This window comes from Takifugu flavidus, chromosome 19 (genome assembly GCF_003711565.1).
Source record: "Takifugu flavidus isolate HTHZ2018 chromosome 19, ASM371156v2, whole genome shotgun sequence".
Classification (NCBI taxonomy): domain Eukaryota; kingdom Metazoa; phylum Chordata; class Actinopteri; order Tetraodontiformes; family Tetraodontidae; genus Takifugu; species Takifugu flavidus.
Window position 1 is genome coordinate 2,723,295 of NC_079538.1, and position 24,126 is coordinate 2,747,420.

At 48.3% G+C, this 24,126-nt stretch overlaps 1 protein-coding gene and 1 long non-coding RNA gene across 6 annotated transcripts in view; one reads left to right on the forward strand and one right to left on the reverse strand.

Annotated features, from left to right (window-relative positions):
* Positions 1-1,702: 1,702 nt before the first annotated feature.
* On the forward strand, positions 1,703-12,969 carry LOC130515987 (uncharacterized). 2 transcript variants are annotated; one of them, XR_008947319.1, is made up of 4 exons: positions 1,703-1,760; positions 1,900-2,061; positions 11,691-11,965; positions 12,090-12,969. It is a non-coding gene; the product is annotated as an uncharacterized LOC130515987 (long non-coding RNA). The 2 variants fall into 2 exon arrangements; XR_008947318.1 differs by lacking the exons at positions 11,691-11,965; positions 12,090-12,969 and adding an exon at positions 8,884-9,008.
* Positions 4,697-24,126, reverse strand: part of col12a1b (collagen, type XII, alpha 1b) — a 48,788-nt gene continuing 29,358 nt past the window's right edge. For 3 of the 4 annotated variants that reach the window (XM_057016697.1, XM_057016698.1, XM_057016696.1), the window contains 40 exons: positions 23,586-23,725; positions 23,372-23,501; positions 23,048-23,187; positions 22,835-22,964; positions 21,483-21,622; positions 21,273-21,402; positions 21,040-21,179; positions 20,840-20,969; positions 19,805-19,947; positions 18,963-19,092; positions 18,628-18,776; positions 18,065-18,194; positions 17,440-17,559; positions 17,213-17,362; positions 16,971-17,087; positions 16,159-16,311; positions 15,855-15,929; positions 15,418-15,557; positions 15,025-15,148; positions 14,807-14,950; positions 14,569-14,733; positions 14,449-14,487; positions 14,239-14,377; positions 13,235-13,377; positions 13,001-13,110; positions 10,715-10,873; positions 10,509-10,586; positions 9,304-9,390; positions 9,014-9,067; positions 8,752-8,847; positions 8,535-8,588; positions 7,923-7,976; positions 7,793-7,846; positions 7,610-7,681; positions 7,497-7,532; positions 7,315-7,381; positions 7,055-7,240; positions 6,686-6,754; positions 6,422-6,592; positions 4,697-5,337 (listed from right to left, as the gene is read on the reverse strand). In XM_057016697.1, coding sequence (XP_056872677.1) covers positions 5,183-5,337; positions 6,422-6,592; positions 6,686-6,754; positions 7,055-7,240; positions 7,315-7,381; positions 7,497-7,532; positions 7,610-7,681; positions 7,793-7,846; positions 7,923-7,976; positions 8,535-8,588; positions 8,752-8,847; positions 9,014-9,067; positions 9,304-9,390; positions 10,509-10,586; positions 10,715-10,873; positions 13,001-13,110; positions 13,235-13,377; positions 14,239-14,377; positions 14,449-14,487; positions 14,569-14,733; positions 14,807-14,950; positions 15,025-15,148; positions 15,418-15,557; positions 15,855-15,929; positions 16,159-16,311; positions 16,971-17,087; positions 17,213-17,362; positions 17,440-17,559; positions 18,065-18,194; positions 18,628-18,776; positions 18,963-19,092; positions 19,805-19,947; positions 20,840-20,969; positions 21,040-21,179; positions 21,273-21,402; positions 21,483-21,622; positions 22,835-22,964; positions 23,048-23,187; positions 23,372-23,501; positions 23,586-23,725 — 4,643 coding nt within the window. In that variant the 3' untranslated portion in view covers positions 4,697-5,182. Of the gene's footprint in view, positions 6,041-6,421; positions 6,593-6,685; positions 6,755-7,054; positions 7,241-7,314; positions 7,382-7,496; positions 7,533-7,609; positions 7,682-7,792; positions 7,847-7,922; positions 7,977-8,534; positions 8,589-8,751; positions 8,848-9,013; positions 9,068-9,303; positions 9,391-10,508; positions 10,587-10,714; positions 10,874-13,000; positions 13,111-13,234; positions 13,378-14,238; positions 14,378-14,448; positions 14,488-14,568; positions 14,734-14,806; positions 14,951-15,024; positions 15,149-15,417; positions 15,558-15,854; positions 15,930-16,158; positions 16,312-16,970; positions 17,088-17,212; positions 17,363-17,439; positions 17,560-18,064; positions 18,195-18,627; positions 18,777-18,962; positions 19,093-19,804; positions 19,948-20,839; positions 20,970-21,039; positions 21,180-21,272; positions 21,403-21,482; positions 21,623-22,834; positions 22,965-23,047; positions 23,188-23,371; positions 23,502-23,585; positions 23,726-24,126 lie in introns of all 4 variants that reach the window. The other variant, XM_057016699.1, reaches the window with a different exon arrangement.

Below are 24,126 nucleotides of genomic sequence, written 5' to 3' on the forward strand. Positions count from 1 at the left end.
CACTGACATCATGTCCACTTTGAAAGTCAGACGATCTGTTTCCACCATCTTGTTCAATCAGCCTCACTCGCCGGGCCGATGTGAAGCAGCTGTTGGCTCGTCGGCCCCTCTGCTGAGAACCTTTACCGCAGGTCCAACCTGTAGGTTGTCGTCAGGAAAACGGCTTCTCTGCACAGCAGCCAAAGAGGCCCAACGCAGGAATAATGAGCTCATCATGTTTGCTTCCGTGTGCAGGGACCATAAATCACAGCTGTGACTGGACTGTGATACATAGATAACACGGGTGAACTTTAAACACGTTTCTGACACACACGCTGAGGGGGGAGCTTTACACCACATGGGCCAGAAAAACAAACCTTGCTGAATCGTATGTCATTTATGTTTCATTACAGGCTTCACAAGTAGGAAAAACACCTCTTGTGAAGAAAAAAAATATCGTATAAAAGTCCAGATGACACACTTTTGAGTTTTATTCTGCAGATGATGTCATGGACGTGGCAGGACTTCCTCCGTTTATGGTGATTTATTTTGGCTGGCTAATTATAAAGACATTGTGCTGTGTGCTTTTAGGAAACAAACCATTTATAGCAGACTCCGCTTGCCAAGCGTGGTAAAGTAACTCGGAGGTGTTAAACAAAACAAAGGCTTGAAATGAGCTCAGCCTTAAACACCTGCAGCACATTAAATGAAACATACTGACACATCTGTAGAGTAAGAGTCGTTTCTGAAAGTTACTGGAACGGTGCAACATTCATGTCTCCACTAATGACGTTTGCATATTTAAATGACAAACTTTATTAACCCATCTAATTAGTTCGCTACACACCTTCCGTGTTTTTTATTTTACTTTATTTAAAGTGAACAGCCACCAACGCCTGTTTGTCCGATACCGCCTCTAGTGGCGAGGCGCGGTATCGCGACTGGTCGGCGTCTGCCAGGTAAGTCGTTAAGACCCTAATTACGGCCCAAAAATAAGTGAACTTTATGTGTCTGTCCTGGCCTCAACCTCAGGTCTCTCTCTCTCTCTCTCTCTCTCTCTCTCTGTGTACATACACACACACACACACACACACATAGATACACATAACAGCTTAAACAACAGCAGTGTTGTGCTGCGGCACTAATTAGCAACAATTCATTAGCTGATAGCACCGGAGTTATGAAGGGATCAAACTGGGCCGTTTCAGATGGATGAACGTAAAGATGTGGACCAGTTAACCTTTGGAAATCAGAAAGAACGCAGGTCGACAAATGTGAGTAAAGTCAGAGTACTTCATGGTTGTTTAAATAGTCCCCATGGCGATGTTAGCTAGCTTATGAGCATTGGCCTTTGACCTTGAAGTGTTCTTTGATGCTTTGATCGTTTTTCACTACGTTCCGTTGTTCGTTAATGTGTCTTTGCTCAGGATCCCTGTTTGTACAGTAAAGATTGTTTAATTAATTTGTTGTTTAGTGGATCCTAACTTTGTGGTTAGGGGTAGTTTGGTCTTTAGAGAGATCATTATTGCCATCATGCAGCTGCAGACAACAACACGAGCTTTATTGGATTTTGATTTTGTTATTTGTGCTGGCAGAATTGAGGATGTTTGTGTGATTCATTCCATTCCAAATGTCATAGGGTTATTATGATGTTCTGTGCTGGGTCAAATATCACATGGCTGTCACGATGAAAGGTTTCCGTGCTCTTTTCCTCCCCCAAGAATAAAAAGAGACGCCGTCCACTGAGGGAACGATGAGTTTGGCCTCCAGAAACCCTTCTTGTAAGATTTAAGCTGCAGTTTAGTGTGTCATAAATAATGAATTCCAAATGAAATCACTTTCCCATTTTGACAGTGTTTGTTTTGTTTTGGCTTAAATTTGTTCTGGGCGCCAACGTTGCTGCTCTCTTTTCTGTTTCAGGCTCTTCTTTGGTTGCATCAAACGCCTCGACGGTTCTTCCTTCACGCTTCAGTTTTTACGTCGGATAAAATAACAAGTGAAAGAAGAGACAAAGTGCTACGTGTGTGCGTGCTGACGAGGGTGTGTGTGACACTTCTGGGTTCCGTGGAGGTTCTGCAGCAGGTCTGTACATTGATAATGTGGTTAGCGTTCCTAAACGTTTCAGCCCGCAGGTGTGTTGATGACTTTAATCCTCGGGTCTTTGTGACGGCTCCTCGCTGAAGGCTTCAGTTACATCAGGAGGTTTTAACCTCGCTCAAAGCCACATTCCTTCAGCTGTTGCTTAACTGAGTCCCGCTTCTCTGGACCGCCCCTAAAAATGACCTCATGTACACATGGGCTGAGGCCCGGTTCTGCTGCCACGGACATGTGGACGTCGTCTTCGGCAGCATTTGGATGATGCTCCGAAAGCGCCTCCTGATCTGGCGTGTTTGTAATCTGTCCATCACAGCAGGATCTCAAACAAATCGGATTATTAACTGCAGCTTCTGGCCGAGGAATAATGCAATAACCTCTGCTTTGGCACTCCAGCCAGACTTGGATCCCTTAAATCTGAGTAAACTGAGGCCTCTGCAGTCGTAGATTTGAAGTTTTAAAGCGTGCGCCAGCATTTCCTACGAGTGTTGAACTCGGCGAGAGCACGTGTGGCTCTTGTGAGGGGCTGAGAACCAATCAGAGCTCCGCATGACTCGGGCCACCCTAGAAATGCAGGAAGCCCAGATATGAGCAGGACAACAGCTTCCTGCTCTTCGCTCACGCTTTGTTTGCGCCTGGCGAGTTTGGAGCGGCGCTGGTCGGCTGCATCGATACGGGTCACGCACTCCCCGGTCTGGGCCCGTGTTCTGGCAGCCAGCTCTCCCACCTGGTGGGAGATGTGTGTGCAGGACAGAATATGTGTGCACGTGCGGACATGTTGATCAGGCAGGTGACACGAGTCCGAACGGTTTGGGCAGGTACCAGAACTGGACCTGAACCGACTGAGTCAGTGACGGACCAGCCCTGTTCCTGAGCTTTTATTGAGGTTTGGATGAAGAAAATGTCCCAGAGCTGGTGGCCAAGTTGATACAGGTCCAATCAGGTGGGAGGAGACGAGCACGTCTGCACGTGTTCCACCCCAGCAGAAGCTTCTCAGAACTGACCCCGACTGGCGAATCTCTACTCTTTGGGGCTTCGGTGCCTTGCTCAAGGGTACCTTGGTAGTGCTCTGAAGGTGTGCTGGCACCCCCCCCCCCCCCCAGCAGGGGTCAGCCAGATGTTCTCAGATGTTTCTGAGGGGAACTTCACTGGTCAGACTTTAAAGAATGCCATGACACCAGAGTTTGAGGCCTCGGTCCTGTTCCGGAGGTTCTGGTTCTGCTGACCGTCCAAATCCAGCCCGTCGGGTGCTTTGGTCACGCCGCTGCTCTTTGATGGGATGTTCTTCTCCATCAACACTTCTGATTATCAGATTTCTGAGTCTTTGCTGTTTCGCTTCCATGACTAATCGTGAAATGATGTTTCGTCATCGTCCAGAAATCGAGGACGCAGCGACGTTTCCTGGCGGACTTTGATGATCAAAGCTCCACTTAGCTGAAGCCTGTTAGCTTAATGCTAACGGTCATCTGTCATCGGGATGTCGTTTCGTGACAGAGGTGCGTAAATGTTGCAGTTTCATGTTGGCAAATGTAGATTTTGAGGCGGTTTCATGAACATTTTCTGGAGGCAGTTAAATTAGTGTTCTTCACCTGTTTTTATTTGCACCAACATCAACCCCCCCCACGCTCTTTGACGAGGTCCAGACCCACTTCAAAGCTGCTGATAAGCCGCAGCGGTCAGAGCCCCTTGGTTTTAATTAAAGTGCAGGTTTCTCAGCTCGCTGTGTTTACGTGACCACCATGACCGAGACGCTGTGTTTCCATGTTGACGGTGTTTTCAGGGAAACGATATCTCAGGAATTTCTTCAAATTTAGCACATATGTTCACATGGCGCCATTTTGAACAAGATGGTATCTACAAAGGTTTCTGGAGTAACTTGAGAACTGGCTGAACATTTATATCCTAAAATGTCAAAGGTCAAACGCCATATGATATCCAATTAAAAGGAGGCGGAGCCATAGATCAGTTCTGTCGACCTTGAACCTGATGAGATTGATGTGACCATGACCATGTGACCAAGTCTCAACGATCCACAAACAATAAATGTGCATAATTCTTTTAAAAATAACAGGCCCAAGGTCCAAAAAACAAAGACCATAAATGAACTGTTGCCTCTGTGAAAGTGCGCCTCCTAGTGGTCACCTGGAAAGGAGCAGTTTGTAGACTGAAATCTCAAGTTTGGCGTTTTATCAAGTTGGTAATTTATTTTAGTTGGTACATTATTTTTAATAATAAATCACATTTATTTCAGTGCACCAGACACCTGTTCCATCTCAACAGGTTTTTAATGTCTTCTGTTTGGTTTTTAAGTGCTAATGTTGGTGCCAGTTATGTTGTTATTGTTGGGACGCTCTCCTCTATGCCCCAGTATAACCAGTCCAGTCTGTGGTAGTTGTATACTATAATACATTAATGCTTTGATGATTCTGTTTGTGGAAGTAGTTTCTCATCGTGGCGACGTCCTGAACCTTGACCGTGTAGAAATTCAGGTGGCAGTAACACTAATGCTAGTATTAGCCTAGCATGACATTAGCATGAGCGTTGGATTAAAGTAAACCTTTAATGATTGGCGATTCTTGTAAAATGGCTGACCGTGGACGGTGGGGAATGAGACAAACTGCAGTTGCATATTTTCAGTAGTTTTATTGAAAAATGCCTCTTCTGTTTTAGAAATAAATAAGAAATGAGTGTGAGGCTGCTGGAGTCACAAACTGCAGTAAAACATGAGGCATCAACATCATTTCTGTTGCACGCTGACGTCTGACTGCATATGGAAACAATGACAAGTATATTCTGCTTAAAACGAGAGCAAAAAACTAAATATACACCAGACATGCAATTCCACATTTGTTAAAATGAGCTGTGACAGAATAAACAGATAAATGTCACGTCTGCAGATACAAAATGGAATTTCTTTACTGCTGAAACCATTGATTATATCAAAAATGATGAATCTGGCGGACAGATCACAGCTGCACGCTGCTGAAAACGTGTTGCAAATATTTTACAAGCAAAAGTGGGAAAGGAAAGCTCACAGGTTGATTTAAGCCCCGCCCCCTCCCCGCCACACCTTCTCCCTCGCCACATAAATATTCACCAGGTTTTCCTGCTATTTTCTGCTGAATTTGAGGTGTGAAACCCAGAACGCCGCTTGTCTATGTTGCCTTCCTTGATAGCGATCTCTTTCGGCGCCGGTTCTGTGACGCGGTCTGATCCTGGCGCACCGGACCACTCGGGTGTCAGGTTGAGGCGGATATTGACCTGCTTTGAGAGAGCGTTTGGGTCCGATTGAGTTGACGGTTCGGTCTCGGCATGCACAAGAACGAGACTGACGTGAAGCACTGATTGGCTGTGAGCAGCAGGGGCGTGTCTGCAGTCGCTAAAGTCTAAAGACTGGCTGAAGCTAACGCTGTTAGCTCAGCTGTGGTCAAGGATTGCACCAGACGTATTTGCTGTGTGGGGTGGTTTGAGCAGATTGAGTGGGAGGGGCCAGCCCTAGACACGCCCCTCTGACTGACGTCCCACTTTCTCTCCTAACAGTTAGAAACGCTGGAGTTAGTCCAAGTTTATTTATATTTAGCATTTAAAAACATGACCCCTCATTCCTCTCGAGTCCATTTGACCCTGAGCAGTTTAGAACAAAGACAGAAGAATAAAAAAAAATTAAAGTTATTTGATAGCATGCAGAAAGCTTTAATTTGCAGATGTTAAATTAGGGACTAAACATCTGGTATTAGTTCATTTACACTCCAGTGAGTTGCTGTTGTTGCTGTCCGTTAGTATTGTTGTTTACTGCATGCTGCTCCTCTCAACACGTTTCTTTGGTCTTGATGAAGCGACCAGGCTGCCAGTCCCTGTTAGTTTCCCCTGGACGTTTATCCGTCAGTCAGCTGTACGAGTGAGTAGCGTTTGTTTTTCAGGGAGTCAGTGAAAGCAGCACAGGTGCTTTAAAAGTGCTACAGAGAACCTGGAACGGGCCAAAGAGGAGGTACGGAGTCAGTCGGCGAGTGTCAACATTCCAAACATGCGTTCAGCTCTTCAACATGTTGGGAAATCCTCGTTCCTGTCTGAAGGCCCATAAACACTCTGAAATTCCATCCAGCTATTCAACCAGTTAAACAGCAGGTTGACTTCAGTTGTCCTGAACTAGATTTACTGCGGCTAAAACAAGCTTGGATGTTAAATTAGTCCCTTTTAACGAGACTTTTTTAGCCTCATCACACACTGACTTGTCTAAAGTGGATGAGTGCTGATTAGTTCAGTGGATGTGGGCCCTCGTTCTCAGGTCATGTGACTCCAGTGGCCACAGGAACTGAGAGCATCGGTCTATTTTCTCGTGTGTGCGTACCTCCGTATCCCTGCCCGTTGTAAGGAATGCCGACACACTGGGAGGAGTCACAGTATCCAGGCGGTCCGGGAGGACCACGGACACCGGCGTACCCTGGACGGCCAGGAGGGCCACGAGGTCCCGTGGAGCCTGGAGGACCTGGAGAGCCTGTCCTGCTTTCTCCTGGTGGACCTAAATATCAAAGATGCGCCACTTACGATCCAGACAGAACCGGCGTTTTTATTGATGTCGGCTCTCGTGACATGACGCGAAGTCAGGACTCACCAGCAGGTCCTCGCGGTCCTTTCTGGCCCACTGCCGACTCGCCTCGATCTCCTTTCTCTCCTGGAGGTCCTGGAGGAAGGGTGCGATGACATTAGTTAGATCATCAGCAGCTCTGAAGGACGCGTGCTGGTCGTATCACGTCCTGGGTGCTCTTGTTGAGCGTTCCCATGTCAGAATTTCCCATTTTCCCTCTCACTACTCATAAGAGCTGTGAAATGTTTGACAGGTTCTGTTCTGAGGGAGACGAGTGTGGTGGGAAATGACCCGAGAGGTGGAATAATCCCATTTTTGGTGTTTGCAGACTCAGCCGTGAAGGGAAAAACAACCAACAAAGGATTCCTGGGATGCCTGCGGGGCTTTTTAAGGTACCTCTGTCTCCCTGCTGTCCAGGTAAACCAGGGTTACCAGGGAAGCCGCTCCTTCCTGCTGAACCTGGCTCTCCACGGGGTCCTTGCCTGCCAGGCAGTCCAGGAGGCCCCGGAGGCCCTGGGTTGTTGCTGGAGTACATGCCGCTGGGAATCTGATTCAGTAAGGAGTTGACCCGGCTCATTTGTGCTGCAAAGGCAGATGAGAGGGAGCAGTGAGCGGAGTGTGAGGCCAGCCGGAGACCAGGCGCCGTTCCTGCTCACCGCTTAAGAGGTTCTCACAAACTTGTCTGGCGATGGCGCGCATCATGTTCTGTGGGGCGAAGTCACCCTGAGGATGGAGAGAGAGCAGGGTTAGGGTTAAGAATCAGGACAAGCAACGTCTGAACGTCCTGAAGCCGCCGTCGCTGTCAGGAATGATTCTTTGTTGGTTCCCAGTTACTCACTCGCTCTCCTTTGTCTCCTTTTGGGCCAATGCCTCCCTGAAAGCACAGGACCCACATTCAGTTGCTAAAAATGCTGTGAGCTTGGTTTGTGACACCACTGTGACGACACTTACAGGAGAACCCGTGTCTCCGGTGTTCCCCGGTTTTCCTGCTGGTCCTGGAATTCCAGGAGTGCCTGGAGGTCCCTGAGAGGAAAACAGGAGCCTCAGTCAGTGATGGGATCTCCCTCAAACTGCTCATTATTCCAGCTTATCTGAAGCCGCATGACAGCGCTGAGTTAACCAGTCAGAGCTCACCATGGGCCCTGGAGGGCCTCTGGGGCCGACTGCACCATCCTTTCCTTGAGGTCCCTGGAAGCACAAGAAGCGTTAAACTCTGCTCACATTTGAAACAAAAGGTTGTAAAAGCTGGCTCTGGTGGACCCACCCTCACTCCAGCTGGTCCAACGGGGCCGACGGCACCGGGAGCACCAGGTGAGCCCTGAAAGCACAGCAGAGCTCAACAACCCCTCTTCTCCGCTCATTTACCCCATTTGCGGTTTTACGGTCTTTGATGCTTTGGTGAAGCATTTACAGGGAACGTAATCCATTCCAGATTTGTTTTATTGGCCATTATGAAGCAGGAACTTCAAGTCATTAAATGCCTGTTGCCATGGCAGCAGCTGCACAGTGGTCACCTGCAGCCGTTCTGCTCCATCAGCACCATTCAGTCAGAACCAGCAAGCTCAGCTGGGGCTGAAGGTCCTTCCCCTGGCTCTAAGTGCTCCGGGTGAAGCCAGGATCTGATCGGTGAGCAATTATCTGCTGATGTTCAAAGGCGTTCAAATGAGATGCTTAAAGGGATGTGGCATTTGGATGACACGTTTCCAGGATGTGAGGAAAGGCAGGGTTACAGGATTCTGGATCTGGTTCCTGAAGCGTCAATATTTGACTGATCGGGCTCCGGTGTCTCGTGCTGCGTTCAGGAACTCGGTTTAGCTGGTCGGCAGAAATTTAGAAACTAAGGGGAACTGACAGTTTCAACCGGAGCTGCACCCACCTTCTGTCCAGGTAAACCCCCATCACCGACGTCTCCCTTTGGTCCAGGACGGCCCTGAACAGGGAACACACACCAGCAGGGGGTCGTTATTACAGCTGCAGCAGAACTGTCACCTGTGCACCATCATGACAACATCCTGCGGTGTCTCCTCCCTACTGGGTACCAGTTAACCAGAAGTTGTGACTGTGTGTGTGTGCGTGTGTGTGCGCGCGCTCACAGGCTCTCCTGGAATCGACAGTCCGCTGGGTCCTTGAGGGCCAGGCAGACCCATGGGTCCTGGTGGTCCCATCTCTCCACGTGGTCCCATTGGACCCTAAAAACACCACAGTAATGTTTGTTTGACCTGCAGATGATCATCAGCAGAGAAGAAACTGGAGGAGAAGCTTCACTGAGTGAAGTCAGATGTTCGAAGACGTCAGAAGATCTGCACGAGAAACTGGAATGTAAATTAAAAAGGAGATGGTGGTTCATGTACTTACAACTGAGCCTTGCTCCCCTCTTTCACCTCGGGAACCTTTACTGCCAGGAGCACCCTGAGGAGGAGGAGGAAGAATCACATTTTCACCAAACACAGCAGCAAAGCAAACACATCAACGCCCCAGAACTTCTAAAAGAAAATGAAATGACTTATAGAAAGCTCCGATGACAGATTGGAGCTGTGTGGGACGGATTCTGAGATAAGTCACACATTTGTTCTTCAATCAGGCAAAGTCAGACTTCACATTATGACAAAGTATTAAGATTAAAATCAGAGGGACCATCTCCTCACCACTGGTCCCTGCGGGCCCGGCTGGCCGGAGGCTGCTGAGGTGCAGGAGCAGGCGTTTGGAAGAGCTGGACACTTCAGCTCGTCTCTCTGGGAAAGACAATGATTATCAGGCAGAGCAGTGGACCAGCGCGTCTGAGGGGGGAGCAGGGCCGAATATGAGCGGACTCAATGGTGCGGAGGGGCCCCGTCGCTGCTGCTCTCAGGACCAAGCTCTTGCTGTGTTGCAGTGTCTCCAGAGATCAGCTGAGAAAGTCCAGAGTCCTGAAACTAGATCCCCGCTGCTGCTGGTCGCCAAATAGTTCAGAAACAGCAGAAGTGTTTCTCAGAAGAGACGATGTGGCTGCTTCTCCCGCCTCTTAGCCAGAGAACAAGCACCTCGGAGGACCTACTCCACTCTACCAGCAGCTTATTTTAATCAATATAATGTATTATATTACGCTCTACTTAGTCTCTCCTCTCTCTCTACCCAGCCCCCCATCAGCAGGAGGGTCCCCCACATGAGCCTGGTCCTGCTCAAGGTTTCTTCCTGTTAAAGGGGAGTTTTTCCTGCCACTGTTGCTTGTTGGGGGTCAGGCCCTGGGATTCTGGAAAGCGCCTTGAAACAATTCTGATTGTAACAGAGGCTATATAAATAAAGATTGACTGGTTGATTGATTGCTCAACTGATGGAGATAACCAAATGAACGATAACCAAAAAAGTCGGCATGGGAGCCGTAGGTAGCGTGCTGTCAGCGCCAACATAGCTGCTCCCCTCTCAGATCTGATAACATCTGTCTGAACTTTGAACTTCTATCTGACCAGTCTCAAATGACCCCTAGAGGTCACTGATCTTTAACCTTTTCAGCTCAGTCAGTTTGGGTCATGACTGGCAAAAATAAGCTTACTCATCATGAATGGTGCATTTTAACTGGTCTGATCCAAGTTCCAGTGTGAACATCTGGATTCTAAAGTCAGCGCAGCTCATTTCCATCAGTCGTGTATCGGTTATTGATCATGTGAGCGTGAACCAGCTGCAGCTCCTTTGAACCTGGCATGTTCTGCATTGCTGGGATGCGAAGCAGCTAAAGCTGCTCATGTGCATCCCGCTGCTGGCGCTGAGTCAGCCCGATGCTCTGAAGGCTTCGACGGGGGTCGGCCGCTTTCATGACGCGGGAAATAAATAACTCACATGTTCTGTAGCCCAGAATAGTTAAAGAGTCTTTTACCATCGATGGAAGGTCACAACATCTGTCCCTGCTGGTCCAGCCCAGGCTGCAGACGATATCAAACATCTGGAGCTGAAACTGTAGAGACATGAAGACGTACGTGTGTGTGACAGTGTCCCAGGCTGCTGAACTACACACACACACACACACACACACACACACACACACACACACACACACAATAAAGGGCAGTTTGTTTCACTTACTGTTGCAGATTCTCCTGTGGCACCTATGGATTTGGACATCTTTCCCAGAACCTGGTACCCGTCGCTGGACGTGTTTCCAGCAGCCTTTATTTCCTTCTCTGCTACTTCCTGGCAGTCAATGTTGAGTTTGATGCCGGTGGAAGAAACCAGGATGTGGAGCTTTGGAAAGAAAAAGAGGAAGAAAATAGATATTTATGGAATTTCTTTGTTCTGGGCCCAACTGTTGTGTCTGGTTTTGATCCTGACAGCCTGGAAATAATTAGATCCAAGGCAGTTCTGCTGGTAGAACCTGAGCTGATGTGTTCCACTGGGTTAATGACGGAAAACTGCCTTCCAGTTCAAAGGTGTTCTGTCAGGTTGGACGGGGATGTAGATGATTTGGATGTAAACAGCTTGAATGAGGGGAATGAAAGGCACATCCATTTCTAACACCTGCAAACTAAAATGACTTTCCAGATCAAACTTCCCGAGGGTTATTGCCGAGGTTACAAATGTGACCAGCTCAGAGCCAACAGCTAATCACTCCAAGCTCCACGTTACTACTTCCTTATAAAATATCCTCCCAACAAATGTTCGGTTTCCAGATGAAGCAGGATTAACTCAGGAAGTCGGGGTTTGTTCCTTTTGGTGCAGCAAACGTTGGGAATGCTGCCCTGTTTTTACGGTGTGGTTGGAGTGGAAAAGAGCTCCGGACCCCCCGGTCTGGGCTGGAAATGTGTCACGCACGCACGTCACACTGATGCAGTGAGAAACTGAACTTTCCAACAAGTGGAAAGAAAAACTGAGATTCTGCAGTTTTTGCTGAACAATCGGAGCTTTTTCCGCTCATTTGGATTCCAGGATTCCACACATTCCTTTTCTTTCCTTATTTGACACACGTGATGCTTTTGCAGGCCATTATTTGAGCGCTTGAAGCAGGAATTTTGCAAAGGAGATTTAGATCTCTGAGGTTTAAGATCTTTTTTCTTGATTACAGGAGAAATGAAACCTCTTCTTTAAAATGAGACGGCTGAAGGTGATGATGGACGGACACAAGACTCCATGTCTCCAGCTGTGGTCCACAGGAGCTGCTGATGTTGACAGAGGCATTATGAACAATGTTAATGGTGATCCTGCAGCGCTCTGATGTGAGATATTGTCACCCTGAAATGACTCAGCAGATCAACCAGCTTAAGTGGGAGAACATCAATCCTGAACAAGTCTGCAGCTGCCTGGAAAACCAGAAGTCATCTGTCAGGAACGTCTCCTGAGGTAAATCCACTACTACAAAGGCGATGCAGCAGGATATGATGAACTTCTGTTTCAGTCCCGTCGACGGGCCTTTAAATCTACCTCCTGATTCACGGCCAGACTGACCTCTGACCTTTCTGATTAGGGGCAGAGCGAAGAAGAATTTTACCCCAGGGTTGAATCCTGCACGGCTGTTCTAAAGCAGGACTGCGGCATTAGACGCGAGGCGTTTTGGTGCCGCTCAACCAAGAGCAAACGTCCGCCATCTTCCAGCAGACGTCATGTTTCCACTCTCAGCAAACAGTGGGAATGGTAGCGAGGTCCTGGAGGAGCTGTCGTCAGGGAGCAGCAGGCCTAAATAGTTGGTTTTTGAGGTAAAAAACAACCAGACATCTGCTACCAGAGTGGACCGTGCCAAAACAAACGACCCCCCGCTGAGCAGAGAGCGATGAAGCTGGAGCTGATGTCATTGTTTAACGGTGGTGACCCAGGATTTTCCAGCTACGCCCTCAACAGCAGGATGTTGTCAGCTGGCTGGGAATCATCCAACCCGGCTTTTCTGGCCGGGACCCTCAAACGTCCAACTCATCAGTGAGCGTCAACAATGAGAGGTCAGTCTGTGAAACGCTCGGCTCATTGTCATCATCACACAACTCCGCAAACGTCTCCGCAACTCCAGGAACACTTGAGACAACAGATTATTGCTCAATTCAGGGGGATTACACGACCGCAGCCTTTAACGCTATTGTTGCGCTGTAGGAGGCGCCTGACACACAAGCCGCTTCATTCCCTACAGCGTTGCCAACATTTCTGAAATTCCCTTCAAAGACATTCCTCAAGATTCCAGATAAACTACTAACGGAGTTTGAATCCTAAAACGACGATTAAAGGAGGAAGATCTGAGTCTGATTGTTTATACGACGTTTACATGTGGAGCTCTCTCTGAAACATGTGACCTCCAGACGACCATAGATCAAAGCAGAGAGCCTTTAATCTCAGGAGCAATAAAATAAGTTCCTAATCCAGCTGTTAAAATGTCTGAGCTCAAACTTTTACCTTGTGGAAACTTCCGTGGAAGATTCTCTTGACTTGATCTCCGTCGAATACGACCCTCTGGGTCTCGCCACGTTCATCTTTGTTGTAGAAGGAGATGGTTTTCCTGGAAGCTGCGCACAGCAACAAAGGCTTTACAAACCCTGGAAACTGGTTTGTTCACGTGTTTCCAACACTGGAAATGCTTCAACACAACCGGTACTCAGAGATTTCCAAAAGAAGAGAGGCGGCGCTTACGGTTGATGGTGACGCCGGTCTCCGGTTTGTGATCCTTGCTGGAAACCTGCCAGATGTCGAAGGCCTCGGCGGGAGATTCGGGCAGCAGGCGGAACATGAGGATGATGGTGTAAGCGTGAGGAAGGCCGTCAGGGTGGATGTCTCTGCTCAGAGGGAAACGGAGGCTATTATTCTGCATCCAGCAGTCAGAAAAGTCCAACTTTAGAGGAGACGACGGAGGAAGCTGAAACTAATCATGTTGGACACTTTACAGCTCTGGCTCAGAGGGTTTTACTGGGTTGGTTACTATTGAAACCAACCCACAGAGATAAATTTCAACTTTTATGAAGAATGGCAAAACCTAATGATCCAGATTTTACTAGATCACCAACATCATCATCAGAAAAAGAGTTTTGTGATTAACTCAGACACGACAGCGTCCGATAGTGTTGTTAGTTTGAGCTGTAGTTGATCCGTACGTCTCCGATTGTTCCCTCGGAGTTTTTCCTGAAAGGACTTTCATTGTTTTCCCACCTCTGGACTGTGCGTCAGGGGGAACAAGAGGAACATTTCTGGTTCTCCTTTTGAGCCTTTTGGGGAGACAAACTTGGCGACGCATGAGGTGATTTCATATGGCTGGGCGGAGGCCAGTGTTAACAGTCTGTGGTCAGGCTTGGGGTGGCGGTGGCGGTGGGGGGGGGGGGGGTCTGTTTTTACGGGCGACTTTGCGTGCCATAAATCTACTGACCCAGTTAGGAAGGGAACAAGCGCGGCCCAGTCTGGACCCAGCTGGAATCTGCAGCGTCACCAGGAAACCCAGAATTCAGCTTATTGTCTGCAGATTTGAACTGCAACTGATGATTTTAGCAATCAGAATTAAATCTGAGTGTGAGGAGAACCCGTGGTCCCCTAAAACCACTCGTCTGACCCAGAACCCAGTAAGCCACCATCTCCGCCCCCCAGTCTCCCTTCCTCCCACATTTAAACTACAGTGATGGAAATGAGGGAAGTCAGGTGACGCTCACGTTGACGGCTGCGTCAGGAAGGCGTTTTTGTGAATTCTGTAGGATGTGAAGCTGTTGAAAGAGCCCGGCTCCATGGAAACGCCTTTGGCGTAACTGTAGGTCTTCTCCGTGAGGTTGAACGCCTCCAGCATCCGGAATCCTGCAAAGCATCAACATCCCATCAGTCCTGGGTAATTCCTCCAACGTTCCGCCTCTTGAGCCGTCACTCACCGGGTGAGGTGAACCCGTTCAGGAAGATCAGCGGGCACGCTGCGGAGCAGGCACAAACCGTGTTAACACAAACAGCTGATGGATCACGTCACCGGCGTCCTGGAAGTTTAGCCGACTTACACGAGGTCGCCGTCTCGCAAATAAAATTGATCAGATTTTCTTTGATGGTGTCAAAAGCGTCAAAGTCGTCCACCACAAAGACGTGCCTCTCGCTGGGTTTAGTGGCGATTTCCTGTAGCTCGTTGAAGTCCACGTCGGCGACGCCGATGGCGAAGACGCTGTAACCTGGCGACGGCAGGGATGAACGCTGTAGCCAGGTTCTGCAACCATTTCTCCTCATTCGGGAAACATCCGTTACCTGCTTGCTGCAGCTTCGCGGCGCTCTTCTTCACCTCGTCCTGAGAGCGTCCATCCGTGATGGTGACCACCAACTTTGGGACGTTTCTTCTCATCCCGTTTCCGACAGAGAACGCCTTTTCGTACGTGTGTTTGAGCGCCATTCCTGCTCCGGTAAAAAGAGCTTGGTAAGAGAACTCGCCGAGGTCGGGCTCTGCTCAACGCTGTGTAGGTACTAACCCGTCTTTGTGTTGCCTCCCTGGTAACGGATGAGATGAAGCGCTGCCATGGCAACGCCTTTGTCCCGGTAGGAGTTGAGTTTGAACTCTGTCTTTGCGTCGTCGCTGTACTGCACGAACGACACCTAATTAAAAAGAAGAAGAAGAAGAAGGATGTTGGATCTGAGGGACAAGAAGAGTCTGTGAAACACTAACATCTGTTAGATTTTTTATTTACTCTGTTTCTGATTTAAGCTGCTTCTGCTGTTGTCATGTTTATGATTACACTTTAATGTTTTCATTGGGAAGCACTTTAACGAGCTACACGCTCAGCTTTATTACTGTATGTTCTCAAACACGATGCTTTAATTGTGCAAATGAAAGAGCAGCTGGGCCGTGATGTCAGAGCGCAAACCTGCATTCCGGAGGGTCCGACGATGTCGAAGGCTCCGATTATTCCCGACACAAAGTGGATGACTTTGGTGAAGCTGTCCTCGCCGATGCTCCAGGAACCATCGATAACGAATACCAGGTCAGCTTTGGCACCTCTGCAGACTAAGAGTTGATGAGTCAGCAAAAAACAGGAAGCCCGGACGAAGAAATAAAGATTTCACACATCGTCGGCCAAAACAAACTGGGCCTGAATGACACACAGATGCCCTGGACTCAGTCTGATTCTGGTTCTGATCTGGAGCAGCAGCACGTGCGACAGCTGGCTCTGCTGCAGACAAGGCCGACCCAGGAAACGGCTTTCAAATGAGGGACAGCGTCCCTCCAGGGCGGAGCTGCCGCTTCGCCTTTGCTCAGACGTCCACGCTGAACCGTTGCGTCTCCATTTGTGGTGACACTTACCTGCCCAGGCTGGTGGGATGGTGGGTGGAGGGCTCGGCGTCGGGGGGAGCGTTGGAACTGGCGTCGGCTTCACCACTGTGACACACAAACACACAAAGGTGTGAAGTAATCCTCATTTGTGGACGTGTCCAGATGTAACGTCAGCCATGCTCCAGCTCTCAGACACCTTTAAGGTTTGACTGCGTGCTAAAAATGGGCCATGGTGTTTCCTTTGATGAGGCGAGGGTGTCAGAACACAAACATTTGACTTTGTCCGGTTTAATCTCTCACATACGAACACTTGGACCTGGATTAAAGCTCTTACATGTTTTTTCCCTGATGCTGACTCCTGGACCCTCTAGGTTGGGCGTCTGCACAAAGACAGTGGCGTTGTATAAAGCATCAGAAGAAAGCCCATCGAAGCAGTACTGAGGCAGCCCGGCGGAGATGGTGATCTCCTGCTGTCCTTTACTGGAGGCTGCAGGAGCGAGAAGACGAGCAAATTAAGGACAATCTCACAAACAATCTTCAGCCCAGTACTTCGGGGTCTACACAGGTGATTTTAACTCTAGATACCAAAGTAAATTCAATTCTACTGCCTTTATCAGCCCTTCTATGGTTGAGAGCAAAGCATCCGAATATAATTGGGTAGATGGAACCACCACAGCATTACTGTCGTCGGCTCAACTGCCGCCACATAAACGAATCTTGATGGCCAGAACAGTTTATTGTTCTTCACAAATGAAGGCCAGTTAGTGCAGCAGGAGGACTCTGGTAATGGGGAGGACAGATGATCCTGAATGAATCTGTCAGAGGCCTGAATCCAGCAGCTCTGCTGACGCAACCTGCTAATGTCAACAACTGAAGACAGAAGTGGCTTGAATTGCAGGGGGGAAACACACAACCCTGGGTCAGCTCTGCTCCAGAACAGTGGCTCTCCTTAGACAAAAAAGTTTCCCTGATGGATATCAGATGTTTATCAGATCAGAAGAATTATTGTTTCAGATTTGAGGCTTCGCTTCAGATACAATGTTGTGGGGAAATATCTCTCCTCCACCTCCTGCCGCACCTCTGAGTTCTGACTGGACTTCTCAGAAGGCTGTTGACTGGAAGGATCATAACAGCCTTGGGACTTACGGTTCACGGGGTTCAGTTTGATCCGGTATGACGTGGCCGATCGGTGGGGAGTCCATTTGATGCAGAACTTGTCATGGTCCACCTTGTAGGTCTCAATGTTGGTCACGTTCAGGTACACTGCAGAGGATAAAACAAAGTGTCAGAAGCCTCCCCCTGTCACAGGCGTCGTTTGGTGACACCGGTTCCACGAGCAGAGAAACGGCTCCAAGTGTTTTGAATGTGAGGGTAACGTGGGCCCTCACGTGTTGTTCCCTGTCCAGCCAGCGGTCCACTCTTCCCTCCCGTGTACTGAGCCACCACCTTGACATCGTATGGGGTTCCAGGCTGAAGATTGTGCAGGGTGTAGGAGGTGATGTCACCCACAAACAGATCCACTGGTGGGCCTGCAGAACCTGGAGCATCAGAAGAACATAGAGGGAAGTGTGTGTGGTGAAATCCACTAAATGAAAGCTTCAGGACTTGGGCTCACCTGCAGGGGAATAAGATAATCTGTATCCCTCCACCGGAGCCGACACCGGGTCCCAGGCCACTCGGAAGCGGGTATACCACTCGTCTGACACTCGGAGGTTCCTCGGACTCAACAGAGCAACTGTGACACAGGAAACATGACGGAGACAAATGTTGTAATGGTCAACGTGGCTGCAGGTCCAAATAAACACATTAACACATCAGGGAAAGGTCCAGAAACCAGGCGACAACTCCAGCAGCTTGATGCTTGTGCAGACAGTCGCAGCAGCAACAGGCAACACAAGAAGAAGCAACTTCATCTGTGCTGACACCCTATTGACATAAATAAACCCCCGACTGAGGGGAAAACATCTTTTAGTCTTGTTTATTGTGCGTGACTGTTTCTGAATCTCCCATGTACGTGCGTGCACAGATGCAGCTGCAGCAAACCTTGATTTTCCTCCGTGTAGAGCTCCAGTAAACATTTGTATCCAGTTGTCGAGTATTTACTGCTTGTTTTTCTGCTCCTCCGTTCTCGCTGATGTTTGTGAGGAAGAATGTTGAGTGTGAAGAATGTGATGTTTGTTTTCACAACCTTGAAGATGCGCGTATGCTTGAAACGGTGACGGGGTGTATCTGACTCTGACCTGTGCGGCCAGTCCCGCTCAGCTCCGCCCCAGGGCCCTCCAGGTAGAGGGGCTCCACCGTGATGCTGTATGGAGTGTCGGGCAGCAGGTTCTCCAGCCTGGCGTTGTTTCTGTTTCCAGGAACTGAAGTCTGAGGATCACAGCCTCCGTTAACATTATTATCAGTCCAAGAAACAAGAGAATGTTGCTGCTCAGCTGACTGACAGCAACTTTTATGAAACATTTGTTGGCGCTGCATTATAAGGACTGCATTGTTTAGCGGCTGGTAGCTTCCTCGTCAGCATGAATCCAGAGAAATTCTTTCATCAAGGCTGATTCACACTATAAGATGAAGAATGAGGAACCACAGCTGGACCCAATCTGGCCTCCAACCATGCTCCCACCCTGACTGAACAATATTAATAACATCTTTATAGAGGAAACTGCAACATTTGAACTGAGAGAACCTAATTCACACACAACATTCTTGCCCATTGGAGAGGATAAGAAGGAAGTGTTGATTTTTAAATGTCAGAGGACCACCAGCCTGTCTCGTTTCTAACAATGATCATCTGATGACTCACAATCTCCACCCTGCTGTTGGCGTCTCCTGTCATGGGGCTGTAGGAGATCTTGTACTGCCTGACGGGACCCTCAGCATGGTCCCAGCTGAGGGTGAGGCTGCTGGTGGTTGGATCAAACACACGCATGTTCCTGGGACCAGCTCGTGGCACTGCAGCAGAAACAGGAGCTTATGAATGCTCATGTTAGTCCAGCTGTTCTGCTCACATCTGCCCATCTGGGCTTTCAGCTGCTTTGATTTAAAACTGCGATTTATTATGGATGGTGAACAAGTGCAGGATGCTAACCAGCCTTCTGTCCACATCCTGCCATCCTTTTCCATCAGTATGTTACTTACATGTTTTACCGGTGTCTCTGACTGGTGACCCCTCCCCATCAGCGTAGAGAGCAGACACACTGACAGAATACGGAGTGTCGGGAATCAGGTTGTCCAGGAAAGCACTGCGAAGATTTCCTGGAACCAAAATCTGTTTGAAAAAGAAGTGTTAAAAGTTTAAATCCAGCGTTGTCACTTTCAGAGCTTCAATAAAGATTTATTCATTACAAAGTGAAAATGTACACAACCACAGCTCAACACCACATCTCCCTCTGCCAGAGATTCCTTGGAACCAAACAATGATGTGTGTGTGTGTGTGTGTGGTGTGTGTGTGTGTGTGTGTGTGTGTGTGTGTGTGTGTGTGTGTGAGAGTAAGATTTAGTGTCTGCAGTCTAATCACATCCCTTTGTTTGTCTGAAGCTTCTCTAAGTCAACCCAGGCTGACATGATTTTAGCAGGAATAAATAAACTCAAACCACAACAGCAAAGGCCTGATCTGAGGTCAGATCTAATCTGATCCTGATCTAATGAACTGGGTGTGACGAGGTTATCTAGCTCTCTCCTGAAGGCACAGCTGATCTACAGACTCGGTGACTCAGGAGAAACAAGAGCTGCAGGGTTAATAAAGCTCAAAACTTAATTACATGTTCAACATTTAACACACAAATCTTAAACTTCAGCCCTGCAACAGTGGAAGCACAGCTGAAACATCTCACTGATCCACCACCTGGATGATCTCAGATGATCACAGCTTTAATGACTCTGATGACTAAAGAACCGTTCCTCTCTGACGCAGTAAATATCTCTGAATCCTCTTGCTTCGGGCTCATTTTTCTATCTTAGTGACCTGGAGTTCCACTCACCGACTCGGGGCGAGCGGTTCCTCTCAGGGCCGAGTAGGCAACACGATACTGCTGAACCTGGCCCGAGGCGGGCTCCCAGCGCACCTTCAGGCTGTCGGGGGTGGGGTTGTACACCTGGATGTTCCTGGGTGGCGTGCGTGGAACTGGAAGGTCACAGAGGTTAGGAAGTAAAGTGAGTGAGGGATAATCAAGATATAGGAGGCAGAAAATGAGCAACATACTTTAAATGTGTAACTAAAGTCAGTGGATCACGTGATGAGTGGAGTGACTTTACAAAAGAACGTCATGGAGAAGAGAAGAGAATTTTGGGTTTATGCAAAAGCCTTTAACTTCCCTTTTAAACCAAAGCAGATGTGTCTTTGGAATTTAAAGCCCCAACCAATAAAAAAAAGAAATGGATGCAGAAGGTAGATGCAGCGAAACCTTCCCTGTTCACGTTGTATAACCCACAAGGTCTCTCCAACAGTCTGTCAGGACCTTCAGAAAGAGAACCTGAGCCATCCCAGGTTGCACAATCATGCGTAGACAGAACTGACTGACTGGGTTAGAACACCAGACAAGTTGACTGAACTGGAAATGGACAGGTTTTAGCTGTGAGCCGCTCTAAGCCAGAACAGCTTTGGAAAAGGAACAGTTGGACCTTAATAACTCAGGATAAGAAATTGATTAATGCTCAGGGGCTGTGTGACTTGTGATTCCAACTAGTTTGATTTTAGTCATAGAAATTAAACTAGTTAAAAGGTCATAACAGAGCTTCTGTGCCCAAGGATCAGTAATCAATAGCCAATAGTGACCAAAACATTTTAAATGACAACAATCAAGTTCATCCGCAGCACTCAAGTTTGATTTATGAACTTTCCATGCAGGATGATGCTCACTTGTTAATATCTTTGCCTAAAACAGATGATATGAGTCTTGTGGGAAGTTAGTTTTTGTAAAGCTGGGAGGAGTTTTAGATATTTCTGCCACGTCCTCAGACTGTCAAGACATCTTCAGTCTGTCTCTGAGCCTCTGTGAAGACAATGCTGGACTCACGTGTCTTCCCGGCGTCAGACTGGCGTAGGCCCTCTCCCTCTGGGTAAACTGGGACCACAGTCACCGTGTACGCTGTGTCAGACAGAAGGTTCCTCAAGACGGTGCTGGTGGTTCCGCCTGAAACCTGCTCCTGTAGGGACACACAAACTTATGGATCCTCATGTCACAGGAAACTGGACGTGGTTCAGCAGGACTCTCACCATGTCCTCGGCACCGCCGGCTGTGGGGACGTAGAAGATGCGGTACTGGCGGACGTTGCCTTCCGCTGGGTCCCAGCGCACCTTGAGGGAGCTGGTAGTTGGATCAGTGACCTGCAGGTTCTTCACCCCTCCCAGCGGCTCTGGCAAAAACACATGAAATGATGGTTTCAACTCCTGTTGCTCTCCTTAAAAACGACCCAACAACCCATTGTGACATATGTCGGTGCGTTTACTTGTTTTCCCATTGGCCGAGGAGCGTTTTCCTTCCAAGTCGGTGTAAACGGGCACCAGTGTCACTGTGTACTTGGTGTCTGGCTGCAGGTCTCTCAGCACTGTGCTGGTGGACATTCCTGATACCTGCATCTGTAAGACGCCATAAAACATCCATGGTTTGGTTTCTCTGGTAATGGCGATCCAAAAGCTGCTCCAGGCAGAGAACACACCGCGCGCTCTGCGCCTCCATTGGTCGGGACGTAGAAGATGTTGTAAGTCCTGACGTCCCCCTCGGCTGGCTCCCAGCGCACCCTGAGGGAGTTGGTGGTGGGGTCAGTCACCTGCAGGTTCTTCACACCACTCAGAGGCCCTGAGAGAAGCAGAAGCCTCAGCATGATCACACTGGTTCACTTTTAAAAAGAAATTAAAGTGCTTGTTTTGTTCTCTATATTCGCTTCCTCCTTGCGCCTGTTTCTCATTGAGGTTTTGAATCGAAGCGCGGCTCTTCTATTCCAGCAACTGTCTAAACTTTCTGGTATCTTATTAGACACAAACATCCCTATTAAGAATTCTTGGGGGGAGTTTCACGGCTGTGAATAATCTCCCAGCCATTGTTTCATCCTGCGTCGCAAATCTGATGGGTGGGTGTCCAGATGTATCGAAGGGTTGTCTAAACTTTCTGGCATTTACTGTGTTCTTTAGTGAACCACAAACGTCCACATACAGCAGGTATTCTCACTCTTCAAAGGTCACACATGTTTGAGCTCATTAACTCAGGGCTGCATCTCACTTCCTCACTGGCAGCTTCGTGATGGACGCCTCAACGTGTTATTTTAGCTACATTCTGCTCAGAGGCTGTTTTCAGAACTGTCATCTTGGTGGTGAGAAGAGAAACCACAAAACCAGCTGATGAGGAATGCAAATTCAGCAGCTGCTCTTGTGCCAAACCTCCAACTGTAATGCAACGGGACACAAATTTCTTCTGCTGAAATGTTGAGCCAAAGAGCGAGCTGGGCCCAGAATATAAGCTGCTGTTACACAAAACATAAACGTGATAAACGGCAGCTATGTTCTGACCAAAAAGGAGCCACAACCATTGATTTACACTTTCTTATGGGCCTGATTTTCTTTGACAGCCATAAAAAATGCAAATGAAAACAGACCTCTGCATCTGAATGTTGTAAAACTGATAAAGGCAGCTTTATGGCAATAATAAAACAACTTCTTTAGAATAAAATCATTATGCAAAATGTTCTCAATCTCAATGCAGGAGCCTTTTTCAACACGTTTTCAGGAAGGTCACGCACGCTCGAGAGGAACTTCTACTGCAGAATAGAGCAGAACTTCTGTTTCAACAACAGCTTCTGATAACACAAAAGGCCAAAGATAACACAAATATTTGAAGGTTTCTTCCAATGAAGTCATAAATCCTGTTCAGTTCTGCAGGGCTCCACACATAAGGGACACATTTATTTAGGGATTAGCTCAGTGTTGGATTAAATCTGGATTTCTCCTGTCAAACAAAGAGAAGCACACACAAGGTCCTTTAACTGCAGCTCTTATTTTCACATGGGAGACTCACTGGTCTTTCCCTTCTCAGCCTGTCGGATTCCCTCCACGTCTGGGTAGATGGGAACTACAACCACGTCGTAAACGGTGTCAGGATCGAGATTCCTCAGGGTGGTGCTGGTGGTGCCTCCTGATACCTCCTCCTGTTCAACGAGATGTGAGCATGATTCTGTCCCGGTCTGTCCCGGCTGTAATAAAACCTGAGAAGAACTAAAAGGCTCCCCACCTCTTCCGTCTCACCGTCTGGATTGGCTGTGTAGAAGACTTTGTAACTGCGGACGTTTCCCACCGCAGGATCCCAGCGGACCTTCAGACTGTTGAAGGTCGGGTCGACCACCTGCAGGTTCTTTACTCCACCCATAGGATCTGAACAGGAGGAGGGGTCACGTCACTCAGGATGAAAGGACATTTTAACAGTTTTAACAGCGGAAGCGGTTCGTTTCTCCACGGAATCTCCATGGAAACGTGAAGAAAGATCACATCTTGCCGTCCTTCAGCCACTTGTAACACTGGGCTGAGTGTCCAACTGAATCAGGTGCAGTCAACTCACTGGTTTTCCCTTGTTCAGACTGGGATATTCCCTCCATCTCAGGATACACCGGCACCACTGTGACTGTATATTCAGTGTCTGGATCCAGGTTCTGGAGGACCGTGGAGGTGGTGCTTCCTGACACCTGCGTCTTTAAGAACAGAGCTCAGGTGAACTCAAGGATTCACAGAACATCTAAGCGGGACATGTGAGCGTCATGTGATTAGAGTCTCACCACGGTGGGGTCTCCTCCCGTGGTCGGCACCCACGTGATGACGTATTCCCGCACATTTCCCTCTGCAGGTTCCCAACGGACTTTGAGTTTGCTGGTGGTGGGATCATAGACCTGCAGGTTTCTCACAGAGCCTCGTGGCTCTGAGCAGACATGTGACACGGGAAGTCAACGTCAATGCTTGATCTGCTATCTAGACAGACCTGACTGGTGACATGAGAAGCTTCTCTTGGACCGATTCTCTTTATTCGATGGGGTCGAACTCCATTTTAATAATATATTTGTGTAACAGCTGGATCTCTGGTTTCATCGGGATGGTTTTCATTTGGAGGATTCAATAATAAACCACATCACAAAGGTAGAGCGCTCCTAAAAATAACGAGCCTCCGCAGTGTTAACCACAGGTGTGGAGTTTAAGACTCTCCCCTCTCGTATCTCACCTGTCAGGATTGATCTATACACCGTGTACAGTTTTGTTCATGTCACGGTGAACGATTGATGTCTGAGCTCTCGCATCTTCAGCCATTTATCACCAGAGAGCAAA